General features: G+C 54.6%; 5 protein-coding genes across 5 annotated transcripts; 3 read left to right on the forward strand and 2 right to left on the reverse strand.

The window, feature by feature from the left end:
• Positions 1 to 10: 10 nt before the first annotated feature.
• Positions 11 to 1,703, forward strand: MYCGRDRAFT_106967 (uncharacterized protein; the record flags this gene model as incomplete). Its single annotated transcript, XM_003856016.1, has 2 exons — positions 11 to 372; positions 485 to 1,703. 2 exons carry the CDS (start codon positions 11 to 13, stop codon positions 1,701 to 1,703), a joined length of 1,581 nt encoding a protein of 526 aa, XP_003856064.1.
• A 903-nt stretch (positions 1,704 to 2,606) lies between these two features.
• Positions 2,607 to 4,758, reverse strand: MYCGRDRAFT_33019 (uncharacterized protein; the record flags this gene model as incomplete). Its single annotated transcript, XM_003857533.1, has 2 exons — positions 2,607 to 4,426; positions 4,488 to 4,758. The coding sequence occupies 2 exons, from the start codon at positions 4,756 to 4,758 to the stop codon at positions 2,607 to 2,609; spliced, it is 2,091 nt and encodes a 696-aa protein (XP_003857581.1).
• Positions 4,759 to 6,643: 1,885 nt separating this feature from the next.
• Positions 6,644 to 7,810, reverse strand: MYCGRDRAFT_83520 (uncharacterized protein; the record flags this gene model as incomplete). Its single annotated transcript, XM_003857532.1, has 3 exons — positions 6,644 to 7,201; positions 7,280 to 7,653; positions 7,789 to 7,810. 3 exons carry the CDS (start codon positions 7,808 to 7,810, stop codon positions 6,644 to 6,646), a joined length of 954 nt encoding a protein of 317 aa, XP_003857580.1.
• A 2,114-nt stretch (positions 7,811 to 9,924) lies between these two features.
• Positions 9,925 to 11,057, forward strand: MYCGRDRAFT_89020 (uncharacterized protein; the record flags this gene model as incomplete). The annotated part of the gene is made up of 2 exons (XM_003856017.1): positions 9,925 to 10,486; positions 10,690 to 11,057. The coding sequence occupies 2 exons, from the start codon at positions 9,925 to 9,927 to the stop codon at positions 11,055 to 11,057; spliced, it is 930 nt and encodes a 309-aa protein (XP_003856065.1).
• A 521-nt stretch (positions 11,058 to 11,578) lies between these two features.
• On the forward strand, positions 11,579 to 12,679 carry MYCGRDRAFT_98302 (uncharacterized protein; the record flags this gene model as incomplete). The annotated part of the gene is made up of 2 exons (XM_003856018.1): positions 11,579 to 11,787; positions 11,856 to 12,679. The coding sequence occupies 2 exons, from the start codon at positions 11,691 to 11,693 to the stop codon at positions 12,677 to 12,679; spliced, it is 921 nt and encodes a 306-aa protein (XP_003856066.1).
• Positions 12,680 to 12,687: the final 8 nt, after the last annotated feature.

Raw genomic sequence — 12,687 nt, forward strand, 5'->3', positions numbered from 1 at the left:
ATTCACCGCCATGGCCGACAAAACAGCTCCTCGAGTGCCGGCATGGAAGCGTATCGGCCTCAAGTTGAAATATGCTCAAGACATTGATCCTGCACAAACTTCGACAACAACGACAACGACCACTCCGATAGCCATTGCGACTCCTCCGAAGCCTGCAGTACGACAGCCCAAGAGATCTCTAGATGATACGACGTCGGCCCCAGAAACTCCAGCGAAACGTGCCAAACCGACATCTGAGCGACAATCATACGATTTTGCAAAACCCAAGTCATTCGTACCGCCAGAGCAACCTGCATATGTTCCTAAACGATACGGTTTCGCAGGGATCTCAGTCGAGCCTGCCGGGAAGAAGATCACTTTCGGCGACGACGAGTAAGTGACCCTTATGCATTGAGGGAGAGATCTTGGTGCATGTGCATTGGACACAGCAACCGTTGTTAGCACATCCATTTCAGTCTGAACGACATACTGATCATCTTCGCAGCACCGATCTTCCTCTTGTGACCGAGCCCGAACCCAAGGAAATACCGCCAGCCAAGGTAGCCCGGCCGTCCACCCTCAGAAAATCTGTCTCCTTCACGCCCGACACAAAGCAGAAGGACGGAGAAACTGGTCAGCAGTACTTCAAAGCGTGGGCGTCTGGCCACGATCCGACGGCCGTCGACCCTTCGACTACCCAGGTCTCTCCCTCGAAACCCGCAAAGGAGCCCAAGGAGAAGAAAGCGAAGAAGCCCAAGAAGTCCAAATCGACCACCATTTCCGAACCGAAGGCCTCAAAGACATCCAAGGACGAAGACTCACCCAGTACAAATTCGAAGGAAATCCCAGTCTACGTCGAATACCTGCAGCAATACTTCACCGACCGCGCCAACTGGCGTTTCAAGAAGAACAACCAGAACGACCTCCTCAAAAACCTCTTCAACATCTACCGCATTCCCGAAGAACACAATCCAGCTATCGTCGCTTACTTGAACGGTCTCCAAGGCTCCGCCCGCGAACGAGTCGCGATCCAAGCGGAAGACATCCTCAAAGACATTTACGAGGCATCTTCTCCTCCGGCGGACGAAGCCATGTCGCTCAACCACCCCGCCGCGAGGAAAGAAGCATATTACGGCGCTCTCCTGCGCCAAATCCAAAAGTACGAAGATGCCGGCGCCGGACGGTCCGAGTACAATGACCAGCAGCTGCGCGAGATTCGTGAGAAAACTATCCAAGGCCGACGCGCAAGAGAAATTTTGGAACACGGCCTAATAGCGGAACTCCGCCCCGAAATGCTGCAAACTCCACCCGCGACAGCTACGCCTGAAGCTCCCGCTGCGGTCGTGGCAGAGGCTTCAGCAAAGACCAAGCGCAAACGCAAGGCTCGCACGGATGTCTCTTCATCCTCAGACAGCTCCAGCAGCGACGACTCTTCCTCGTCGGACAGTGACAGTGATAGCGACGCCGACAGCAAGCCCGCACCGCCGGCGAAGAAAGCGAAGAAGGGCGGGATCTTTGACAACGACCTATTGGACATCGCGTTCGGGGACAGGTCCAGAGGTAAGAACTCGATCGCGAGTCCCGCTGCAGTTTCGCAAGGGAAAGTGAAGGCGAAGACATTGGCGATGGCGAACGGGACGCGCGGAAAAGTTGAGAACGATGATGATGACGATTCAAGCAGTGAGGACAGTAGTAGTAGTGAGGATAGCTCGGACAGCGAATAGAGATAGAAGGAAGATAAAAGAGTTTCACAAGCTGGTGTATTTCCGTCTGGTCCCTCCATTGCACTCAAGAGATGAGGTGAGTGGCTCACAGTGGACAGGCGCATTTACATTGGCAGGACATCCTGATACCAGGTGCGTATTACCGCAGTCCAACGTCTTGTCAAGAGTGCAGGTAACATATCGACGCCCTCTTGTGGGGCGTTTCTGCACAGGTACGACGACTGCCCGTTTGCGATCCAGTATCGCATTCACCAATGACACGACATGGTAGGAGAGTGCACAGGAAGTGAGAGCATAGGTCAAAATAGCAATCTTCGCATTCACTTCTCCTTGCCCATTTCATAGCCCCCAAAAAATTCATTTAATCCACCCACCGTCCATCCATGCAACCGTGTCTGTCATCCATCCATCCATTCATCCTCCGGTAAGGGTGCTGGACCGGCCTCCATGCAAAAATTTCTATGTACAGCAAAACGCCGGTAGTCCAAAACAAGTGATGGGTCTTCATCCCCAAGACCGGAAGGATTCGTGATGAAAAGGAAAAAAAGAAAGGATATGACATTCGTGTTTGTTTCGTTTTGCTTTCCTCTCTCTCTCTCACACACACACACACACACATTAAATGAATGAATGAACGCCAGTCATGCTCATCGTCTGCCACGTGCTCATTGCCTCAACGGCGAGTACCCTCTATCCGCGGGTCCGAAGCGATTCGGGAGGAGGTGCGAACTGGAATTGGGCCGATAGTACAAATCCAGGACCTTCCCGACATCATCTGCGGACTCGCGGCGCTGCTCGTGAGGAGGGGCGAGGGAGTCCGTATCGGTGAGAATGGTAGTGGCGACGGTGTCGGCGGACACGGCGGTGGATAATAGCGGTCGTGATTCTGGGTTTGGTGGGAAATTATTCGTAGCCGGCGCCTCGTTGCCAGGGACTGGGACTTGCAGTATTGGCACGAAATGAACGCTGTTGGCTGTCGCTGTATGGGCTAGCGGCGGCACTGCGGTCATAGGGAGGGTTATGCCTCGCAGATCCGTGCTCGGACGGGAGGAGGCCAGGACTTCGAGGTGCGTCGGAGGCGTAGCCACCGTATGCGGTGGAAGACTCACGCTCCTTGGATCGGCCGCTGCTATCGCCCGAGATGGAGTCGGAGTCGGAATCGATCCGGCTGCCCTTGACATACGGGTTGTGCTTGGACTCGCCGCGTGCGGTGGCGCCGAGAGCGTCGAGTTCGGTGTTGAGCGCGGTTTGCGACTTGATGAAGCTGCCACGATCGTCGCGCATGGGCTGGTAGCGGGTATCGGGGTTCTTGGCGAACATAGCGATGAGCGAAGCGACCAAGACCATGACGAGGAGGACCAGGGAGAAAATGGCGTTGTAGATGAAGAAGATGACTCCCATCGCGCCGGTGACGATTCCGGGAGCGCTGAAGATTCCGGTGAACACCAACAGGAAAATGGCGCTGAGAAAGTTGATGACCGCAATGGAGATGTTGAAGCCGTTCGTCTTCTTGTCCATGTATGGGCGGAGAACGCAGACGGTGATCAAGAAAGCGGCCTCGATGACCACCAATGCAATGGCCTGGGCGGTACCGCTCGTCTGAACACAGCCGATAAAGATGCCCTTGATGAGGATGTAGACCAACCACGGAACGATGAAGTAGTATGCGGTGGCCTTGAACTGGACGTAGAGGAAACCCCATTTGTTGAGCGAGACCGGGTCCGAGTACAAGATGTAGGCCGGGTTCTTGTGCATCGCGATACTACGGCGAGCCAGTCGAATGACCTTGCTTGATGCCCAGCCGAGAATGCCCAACATGCTGAAGATGGTGAAAACGGCAAGAGCGACCTCTGCAGCGGAATCCTTGCGGGTGAACTCCCAAAAGCAGAGCACAACCATTTGAGGGTATCCAATGAGCACACATCGGAACAAGATGCCCTTGAGGACAGTGGTCCAGCCATTGCGGAAATCCTGGAACTTCTCTCCCTTCATGCGGCCAGCCTTGACGAGTCCGTCGCACACACCTTTGAAGATGAGCACGCCGAGAACGACGAAGATGATGAAAGCGACGAAGAAGATGTAGCCGGTCATGAAGATGTTCGACAGCTCAATTCGGGCGCGGAAACCGACACGTTCAAGGCCGCGGACAGTGATTGACAAGGAGGTATCAGTCGTTGGCGAACCGGCGTTGGAACGAGCGTGCAGCGCATTGCGCGCCACCTGAGTGACTGCGCGCTTGGCCATGGCGAAGGAAGCATCCAGACCACGCTTTTCAACACGGACGGAGGCCTCGCTCAGACTGGACAAGACATTGGTGGGAGTGCCGCCAGTCGCACGCTGGTACCAGGTCGCGAGCGTCTGAATAAAGCCCACGCGGATGATGCCCATGCTCCATTGGAAGTTCTGGGTCCATGATGCGACGATGGGCGGAAGAGACACAGCGGTCATTCCAATCATCGCTTGAGCCTGGAAGTATCCGAACAGAGCCATGGCGTTTGCGGCGACGTGGGCTGCGGTATTGCTATGACCCAGGCCAGACGTGATGGCAGATGCTACGAGAGCCAGACCGCCAATAACAGCCGTTGTCCACGCCACACCCTTTTGATCCACAGTCTTTCCATTCGATAGTTCTGCTTCGACACAAGCGACGTGCCTGTTGGAGGCGAGAGAGGTGAAGTACACGCGGACTTTAACGTCGAGATCGGGCACCGTGTAGGCAATACCTGATTCACCACAAGTCAGTTTTCGATGCAACGGCGATTTCATTCTTCAGCATCCACGTACCTGGCACTTGTGACAACTGATCCGCATCAATGACGGCGTTGCTCAGCAGGTTGATCTGTCCAACGTTCATCGGGCACAGTCCCTTGAGGTCTGATGAGTCGCAAGGGTCGACGTTCTGCTGGAAGACCTTGAGACCATAGGCGTAGACCTCAATGTTGATGGTGACATTTCCGGTGACACTGCTAACACCGACGACATCGAAGTTGAGCGTTCGGTTGCCCGGCGTGAATGCAACATCGAAGAGGGTGGCGGAGAAACTGCTGTTGGACATGCAGGGGTTGAGCGATGTCGATGTGAGGATGCGTTCGCTGGCATATGCGACGGGCGCAAAGACGAGCAGCAGGGCCGTCGTTAAGGATGCTATTGAGAACTTCATGGTTGTGGCAATGTATGTCTGCTGTGGTAGATGGGGCGGCGGTCGCCGGCTTCAGCGAGAGTGGGCGTCGTCAGCGCGTGGACGACGTGGTGGGCGGAGGGCGGAGGTGTCGGTCGGTCGGTGGTGTTGCTGGAGTCGAGTCGAGTGATCCCCAAAGCGAAGGACAGAGACGGGCGGTCGGCGGCGGAGGAGGTGTTGCTGGGGAGGGTGGGGAGGGGAGACACTGCGTAACGAGAGAGTGCAGTGGGTGGTGGCCAGGAAACGGAAAGACGCAAAGCAGGAGTGAGGATGGGAGGAGAGGTTAGGGTGGCGAGGTGTGGTTGGCTGAGACTCGCTCGTTCGGTAGGCGAGGATCCGTGGGACAAGACGGCCTGGCCCGCAGATTTGAATCCGTAAAAGGTCGGGGATGTCGCTGGAGATGACGCTTCTATTGTTTCCAAGAATATATCAATCAATCAATCAGTCCAGCCTCTCTGCTTGCTTTCTCTTTGCGAGTGATGAGATCCAAGTATGTCGAAGCAGCAGACAGACGCGTGATTGATTGGTGGCGACAAGTATTGCCGTAGATGCAAGAGAAGGTGGCCAACCGATCCGCCAGAACCGAAGCCCTCCCTACCTAACACGCTACAGGTACCCTACGTCCTTTCTCCTGATTGTCTCTGGAATGCTCAGCCCTCGCCGCGTGTCCGCCAAAATACGAGTGAAGCGAGATTTCGGCTTGGTCTTTTGTGATTGGCCGCCTGACCCTGCCAAGCAATTCAATGCGTGGATGAATTTGACGTTGTCCCGAAGCTAAAATTATTCATGGAACACACACGGATTGCGGAGTCGACCAGATTGCGATCTTCTCCGCAACGCCATTGCCGGCATGAATGATGAATAGACGGAGTTTTGCTGCCATTTGATTGTCGGGAACTCGGGATGCCATGCTGTCGCGGTGGATGACGCAAAGCAAATACAGCAGTGAGGAACCGAACAACTTTTCCAATTCAATAAGGCGCCGTTCTCCGCGTGGCTTCCAGCAAGTAAAAAGAGCATGAACCTGGATTGAAGTGGTCCCGCCGACGCTTCATGCTTGGTAACGCGTCAGCTATTGATTACTACGCGCTGCAGTCTCCATATGGGGCCGGGATCTCAGATCTATGAAATTCACCTCCCTACGGCCAAGATTCACTCTCACATCACACAATTACCATCGGCTTCACGAAACGTCGACGCATGGTAGATTTGATTTGAACGCTCTCGCAGATGAGCTGTTATACCCGCAGAACAACATTCCGTCGAATGACCTAGAGGCTCATTCTCGCTGGAGAGATCAAGTCCAGGATGAAGTCAGTGAGTATTTCAGCCTAGGTTGCTCACTTTACACACGCGCCGTGTCCGACGTCTTCACTACTTCAAGATCCGCACATCACCCAAGCATAGATCACGCTATCGCATACGGGCAGCTACCACCACAGCACGGGATTCGGGACAATGGCGTGGTGGTTCGCTTCCGTTGGAGACTTGCGCTCAGCCCAAGGTCAAGCAGATGCTTCAACCCCAAGTATCACTTTGCGGAGAGCGATGTATCTTCACGCGGCGAGAGAAATACCAACAACATGCGTAGGTCGTTGATTCGCAGCATGAGACAGCAATATCACCCAGCCGTAGGTTCCCGGCCCATTCTCCTCAGTCCACCAAACAAACCACCTTTCCCATCGTAACATTGCCCTCCAGCATCCCATGTGCCTCCTCGATCTTCCTCCAGCTCAGGACTTTCTCCACAAAACAGCGGTGGTCACCCCTGACCAGCTTCGGCACTACCGTCTCCGCGAACAGATCTCAGCTTACCCTGATACTCCGCATCCCGACTCCTCAGCGTGCTGCCTACAAAACTCGCCCTTTTAATCACAAACGAGCTGATGTCCACGCCCGCCGGCAACATCGTGCCGCCCATGACGCCCAACTGCACGACCCGGCCATCCTTGGCCAGCACAGCGAGGTTGTCGGCGAAGTATGGCGCGCCGACAAAGTCGATCACCAAATCCACGCCTTCGCCGCCATTCACGCGCTTGACCTCGTCAGCCCACGTTCCACCGGCAGAGCCATCAGCGGCAGGATAGGACTTTGTCGTGTTGAACGCTGCGTGTGCGCCGATTTGCTTGGTCACAAACTCGCGTTTGGCGACTTGACGGGTAGTGGCGTAGACTTTGGGAGGTGGAGAGGAGAGGTTGAGGGAGAGTTGAATGCCGGCTATGCTGACGGAGGAGGCGCCGGCGTGCCAGAGGATAGACTTGACTTTCGAAGGTGTGTACTCGCCGACGAGGTGGATGGCTTGCAGGGCGGTCATCCAGACCTGGAGGGTGGCAGTTCAGTTGAGTGGTGTGGCGTCTAGTGGACAGAGTGGAAGCAAAGAGTCAAGACCTCGACTCACCTCCGGAACAGCCGCACACTCTTCCCAAGACAACTTAGCCGGCTTCATCAGCAACATCTTCTTACTCACAGCCACGTACTCCGCATACGCTCCACCGTACGTAAGTCCGAACACCTCATCTCCCACTCGATAGTCCTCTCCGCCGGCAGCAGCGGTATCACTCCCCACCTCCTCCACGACGCCAGAAAACTCTAGACCCATGGCCTTGGTGACGCCCGGTGGCACGGGATGCTTGCCTTCTCGCTGGAGAGTATCGGCCCTGTTGAGGCCAAAGGCTTTCACTTTGACGAGGCATTCGGAGGGCTTGGGTTGCGGCTTTGGGACCGAGTCGTTGATGAAGAGGGCGGAAGCTGGACCGGCGCCGCCTCTCACGTCTGGAAGGAATTTTGTCTAGTCTGATGGTGTTCTCCGTGATCATGATGTCCGCTATTGGGGAGGAGGGCCGAATATCCGCTTCGGCTCTGCAGGCTTAGAACAGTCAAAAGGTGAAATGAAAGCTGCTCGCTCACCTATGGCTCGCATATTGGCCATTTTTCTCGCTTTACTATGAGCGTCTCAAAGTACTGGAGCTACCTTATTGCCAAAGAGTAAAAGAAGAGAGATCAGTACACCATTGCCGAAGATTTGATGACGTGAGATGAGGGGTGAGGTGTGTATACTTTGAACAATCGGCTCGGATGAGTGGCCTGCGCATGCTGAGAAAAGCTTACAAACAAGTTGCATGCAGTCATTGTTAGCACATTCATGTAGACTTGATAGCTTGTTTCACTTTGGTGATCACAATGCGGCACGCGTTGTCCTTTGCTTTCGTCTTAAACATCAGCCTACATCATTGTCGATAATGGATCGCTTTCACAACCACACAGTTTAGACCATGACCCAATCGTCTCCAGTTTCGAACACACTCGCTGCTTCTTCGACTTTGCGAGGGACGGCATCTTCGCGAGGCATCGCCAATGGAACGGGTGCCACGGTCAGGTATTCGAAGCCCGGAAGCTCGAGAACCATTGAACTTGGCGGACCTTCCCGCTCGTCTTTGGTAGGCGCGCGCGGATGGTTGGCCCACGGCGATGGACCATGAGAGGGAAAGCTCGCGAGGAAGTAGTGACTGTCGGCTTTGAGATTGGCTTGCCAGGTCTGGTCGTCCAGTGCAGCATCGGTGTACTGTGCAAGCTCGCGTGTGGCGTCGGACCTGAGCAGGCAGAACCTCATGGTTGTCGAAGATCCCAGTGCACGGAGGCTGCCTGGAAGGATCACATCATGGATATGCGGTGCTCCAGAGAGAACACGACCGAGAGCACCAAGTGGCAGAGCTGGCCGTCCAGTGCTGGCAGCAGGGCCCTTCCAGTCTTTACGTCCGTCAGCTCGATGCTCATGACCTGCGGAACTATCATTCCCTCCGTTCGGAATGTGACTGACCGACGAAGATGAAGACGCGTGATCTGCTCGTCTGCTCCAGGCCCCAGCAGATGGCGCTGCACTCCCTCAGCTTCGCCAATGCATGCAATGTCCGGAACAGAAGAGCTCTGTTATTGGTGGCCAACACGCCCTTGGCTAAGTCGTTGCGAAAATGGAGGTCCAGGACGGTCCCGTGCGTTGCGTGGTATTCGATGTTACCCATGGTGTTGATGCTGATGTAGAAGAAGGTTGAGAAGGTACGAGTAACAATACATCCAAGACCTCAACAAGAAAGGTACTGGCATGCAGCCTAGGTTACTCATCCTTCGTGCGTCTGTGTAGCTGTGTGGTGGTACAGCAGCTGTGCTCGAGCTGCCTCCAAGGCAGCGACTTACCGGGGCGCGTCTGGAACGACGCACTAGTATCGTCAATAAAGTCATGCGTTCTTCATGAGTTGCGAGGCAATGTGCGCAATTGTTATGCTTATAGGAGGTAAGAGTGATGGAGACGAAAGGGAATAGGCACGCAAAGCAGGTCGCGTCGCAGCGAGGACGCTAGTCTCGGGACAGGCCGGAGCCAGGATTGACTCTGCGACTTCACTCTCACTACCTGGCCTTCGCTGGACACCATCATCGACTTGCGAGCTTCTTGAATACGATTTGGTTCAGAAGCTGCGCTCAGCTCTCGAAGCTCGTCATGATCGACACGACCGCTTGATGCAATGAACCCCTCGGGAGAAGACACCCGCAATGGCTCAGTTGCACGCAGAGACTGCATCACTGAAATCGTTGCAAAAGATCAAATCGAACACACGAGAAGCTACAGAAGCCGGGAGTGGCCCACCTGGACAAGACGAACCTGTCGCGATGACATAAGAGAACACTGTGTCCATCTTTGACCCCTATGCGGCTACGATGCAGTGCTGAACTGCTGATGAGCTCTGTGAGGAGAAAGGACTCAGCAGAGTCTGACTTCAAGACCTTCTCTGCAGAACCGAGAAATTGTGCACTTGATGATCCTACGCTAACGCTGCTGACCTTCTGCAAACTTTATAGTACGCCCGACGACTTCGGGCGAATACGCTCCATCTCTGATGATCGATCGAGCAAGAACATATCGCCGTTGATTTTTTGCCTTACCAAGTTCCATCGCACTTGAGGCCTTTCTGACGAGAACCTGTACCGCATCAAGAGGATCACACGTTTGGCTCCCGCGTCCCGCTGTCATGGACGAGATATGAGGAAAAGATGGCAGCGGGCCGGCGACTGCACGTCCAAGCTTCCACGCTAGCATTGTTTGTACGCACAGAACACTTCATCCGCCGCTCAAGCTTCTACCAACTCTTCAACTTCGACACCCACTCTGCGCTCGTCTGCCGCATCATGGCACCACCAGGACTTTCGGGCTCTGGCAGCCAGCCGTCCAAATCTGGGCAACGCCAGCGCAAGGACGTGCCCAAATCGAGCGCATCCCATCCTAGCGGCATCACCAAGAGACAACGAAAGAACATGAATCGGCTTCAGAAAGCCGGCAAGCCTATCAAATCAGCTGAGGAGTATCGCGCTCAACTCGAAGTAAAGCTCGCAGACCAGGATCGAGGGATCGCTAGGCGTCAAAATCCGATAGTCAAAGACAATGTTCCAGCGGACTGTGCGCTCGAATGTCTTCGTCGCGACAAGCCCTCCCTCTACGCAAGCATTACCACCGGATCTATCCCAATGCCCGCGAAGGACGACCCACAGAGCGCGCGGGTAATCTGGTTCAACGACTTGAACAACAAGTTCACCTTCAACAGGCACTTCACGCAAGGTAAGATGCTATCGCAGCACGCAAGAGACATGGCCCTTCACTGTGCGCAGAGTGTAGCCATGCCGCTTTTCTCTGGCATATTGAGTCAAGCCAGATTCTCGACGAAGAGCGCATCGCCTCTCTCCTCCTATGCCCCGACTCATCACTCACATTGCGCGCTTCAAATTGTTGCGCCCAAAACATTGTACTAACGCAACTGACAGCTCGTATGCTCTACGCCATCATCCGCTACCGCGATTTAGAGCTTAAGCATCCAATCAGTCTCCTCGAACGTCAATTCGCCGCCGCTTGCCTCGAGCATGACCTGGGCGAGCAAGACCGCACATGGGTTCGAGAAGGGTTCATCGACTTATGGCTCAACTCTCCCGACTCGGCGCTGCCCACTTTCACGCGTGCGTTTTGCAAACGCTTCAGGGGATTCCGCAAAACGCTGTCCGAAACATTGCCTGAAGTCCACATGCCCGTAGCGCCGTCCTCCACCGCCAAGCCATTGCGAGACTCGCCCATGGAAATTCAACAGCTGTATGAGCCGGCGGGCGAAGAAGACGAGCTGGACAAGGAATGGGCGTAGGATGACTACAATACGCGCTCTTGGGATGTCATCATGAGCGACATGTACCCTACCACGCAGTCAAACAAGCAGAGGTCCGAGGCTCACCGCAAGAAGTGGACCCGTATTGCGGAAGAGCTTTCTCTGGTCGACACCAAATCTGACATGGAGACTCGATTGGGCGAGATGAGAGGTAGCCTGCACAAGATGAGCTCGAGCGATGATTGAAGCTCTGTCCACTCGACATCGTCTGAGCCAGTCGTTGCAAAAGCGGTGGTTTTGGGTATCGTACAGTACTGGAAGGGCTGACAATCTTCCCGGCTAAGCTGAGGTCTTCAGCCAGAGCGGAGCTGTTCGTGCTATGATTTTTGATTCGGAGATGCTCACGAATTTTCGGAATCGTTGGGACTTCACGAGCTCTTTTATCGACTCGTCTTCAAAGCGATACAAGCGGACTTAGCTCCGTTAGAACCTAATGTCGGCTAGCGCTTCACTCAGCTCGACAGAGTTTCGACAAATTGTATATTACCTCACTTGCTCATCCACTTCCTCGCGCTCCCGTTCACAATGCCATATTGAAGCGAGCCTACGCCTCGCGGTACTTGTCGTTGAATCATAGCGTGGCAGCGAGTACTCGCCAAGTCCTTCGAAGCAATGGAAGAACTCCAGACCCAACACAGGAAAGAGCTGCGCGACCTTCAAAGTCGCATCACGCAGAAGAAAAAGCAGGCAAGCAAGAAGACGCGCAAAGGTACCGAGTTCCGGATTTTTTTGACTCTACCAATCAAATTTGCACCTTCTTACAATCTCACGCCCAAGGCATCAACGACGAATGCGATCGCCTCGAAGCGGAAACTAAGGAGCGACATCAAGCAGAAATCGCGGCGCTGAACGGACAAGACGCGGGAAACGAGGCATTACCGATCGAGCAGCTGGACGAGCTCACATTGAAAGTTGACCACGCAGAAGAGGACGAGAGTACCAGTGGTACAGCGCATGATTCGGAGCGAACGCATGCACAAACTACGCCAAACCCAGAAGAGGTGGAGTCAACAGCCGGCGGAAAGAAGCCCAGCCGCCAAAAGGCCCGCCTTGCGAGACGTGCTGCCGAACAAGAAGAGATAGCGCGACAAGCTGCGGAGGAAGCAAAGAATCTTCCGGACATGAAAGAGCAAGAACGGTCACGCATGAAAGACGCCTTGAAACAGCATGGTCTGGTCGAGAAGGAGATTCGTGCAGATGGACACTGCTTATATTCGGCGATTGCTGACCAACTGGAGCAGCTGGAGATTCCCATCGGAAGCTCTCCAAACGGCGAAGCTTTAGTCGGGTACAAACTTGTGCGGGCGAAGGCAGCAGAGTATATCCAGCAACATGAGGATGATTTCGTGCCGTTCCTGGAAGAGCCATTGCCGGACTATGTGCACAAGGTCAGAAACACAGGCGAGTGGGGTGGACAGTTGGAGCTGATGGCACTGGCGAAGACGTACACAGTCGACATCAACGTCCTGCAGGACTTCGGGCGGGTGGAAAAGATCGAAGGAGGGAGCGGAGATGCGGCGGGCAAAAGCGCGTGGCTGGGTTACTACAAGCACGGATTTGGGCTTGGAGAACACTACAACAGCCTGAGAAAGGCGGCTTGAGACACGAA

Source organism: Zymoseptoria tritici, chromosome 1, assembly GCF_000219625.1.
Source record: "Zymoseptoria tritici IPO323 chromosome 1, whole genome shotgun sequence".
In the NCBI taxonomy this organism is placed as follows: Eukaryota; Fungi; Ascomycota; class Dothideomycetes; order Mycosphaerellales; family Mycosphaerellaceae; genus Zymoseptoria; species Zymoseptoria tritici.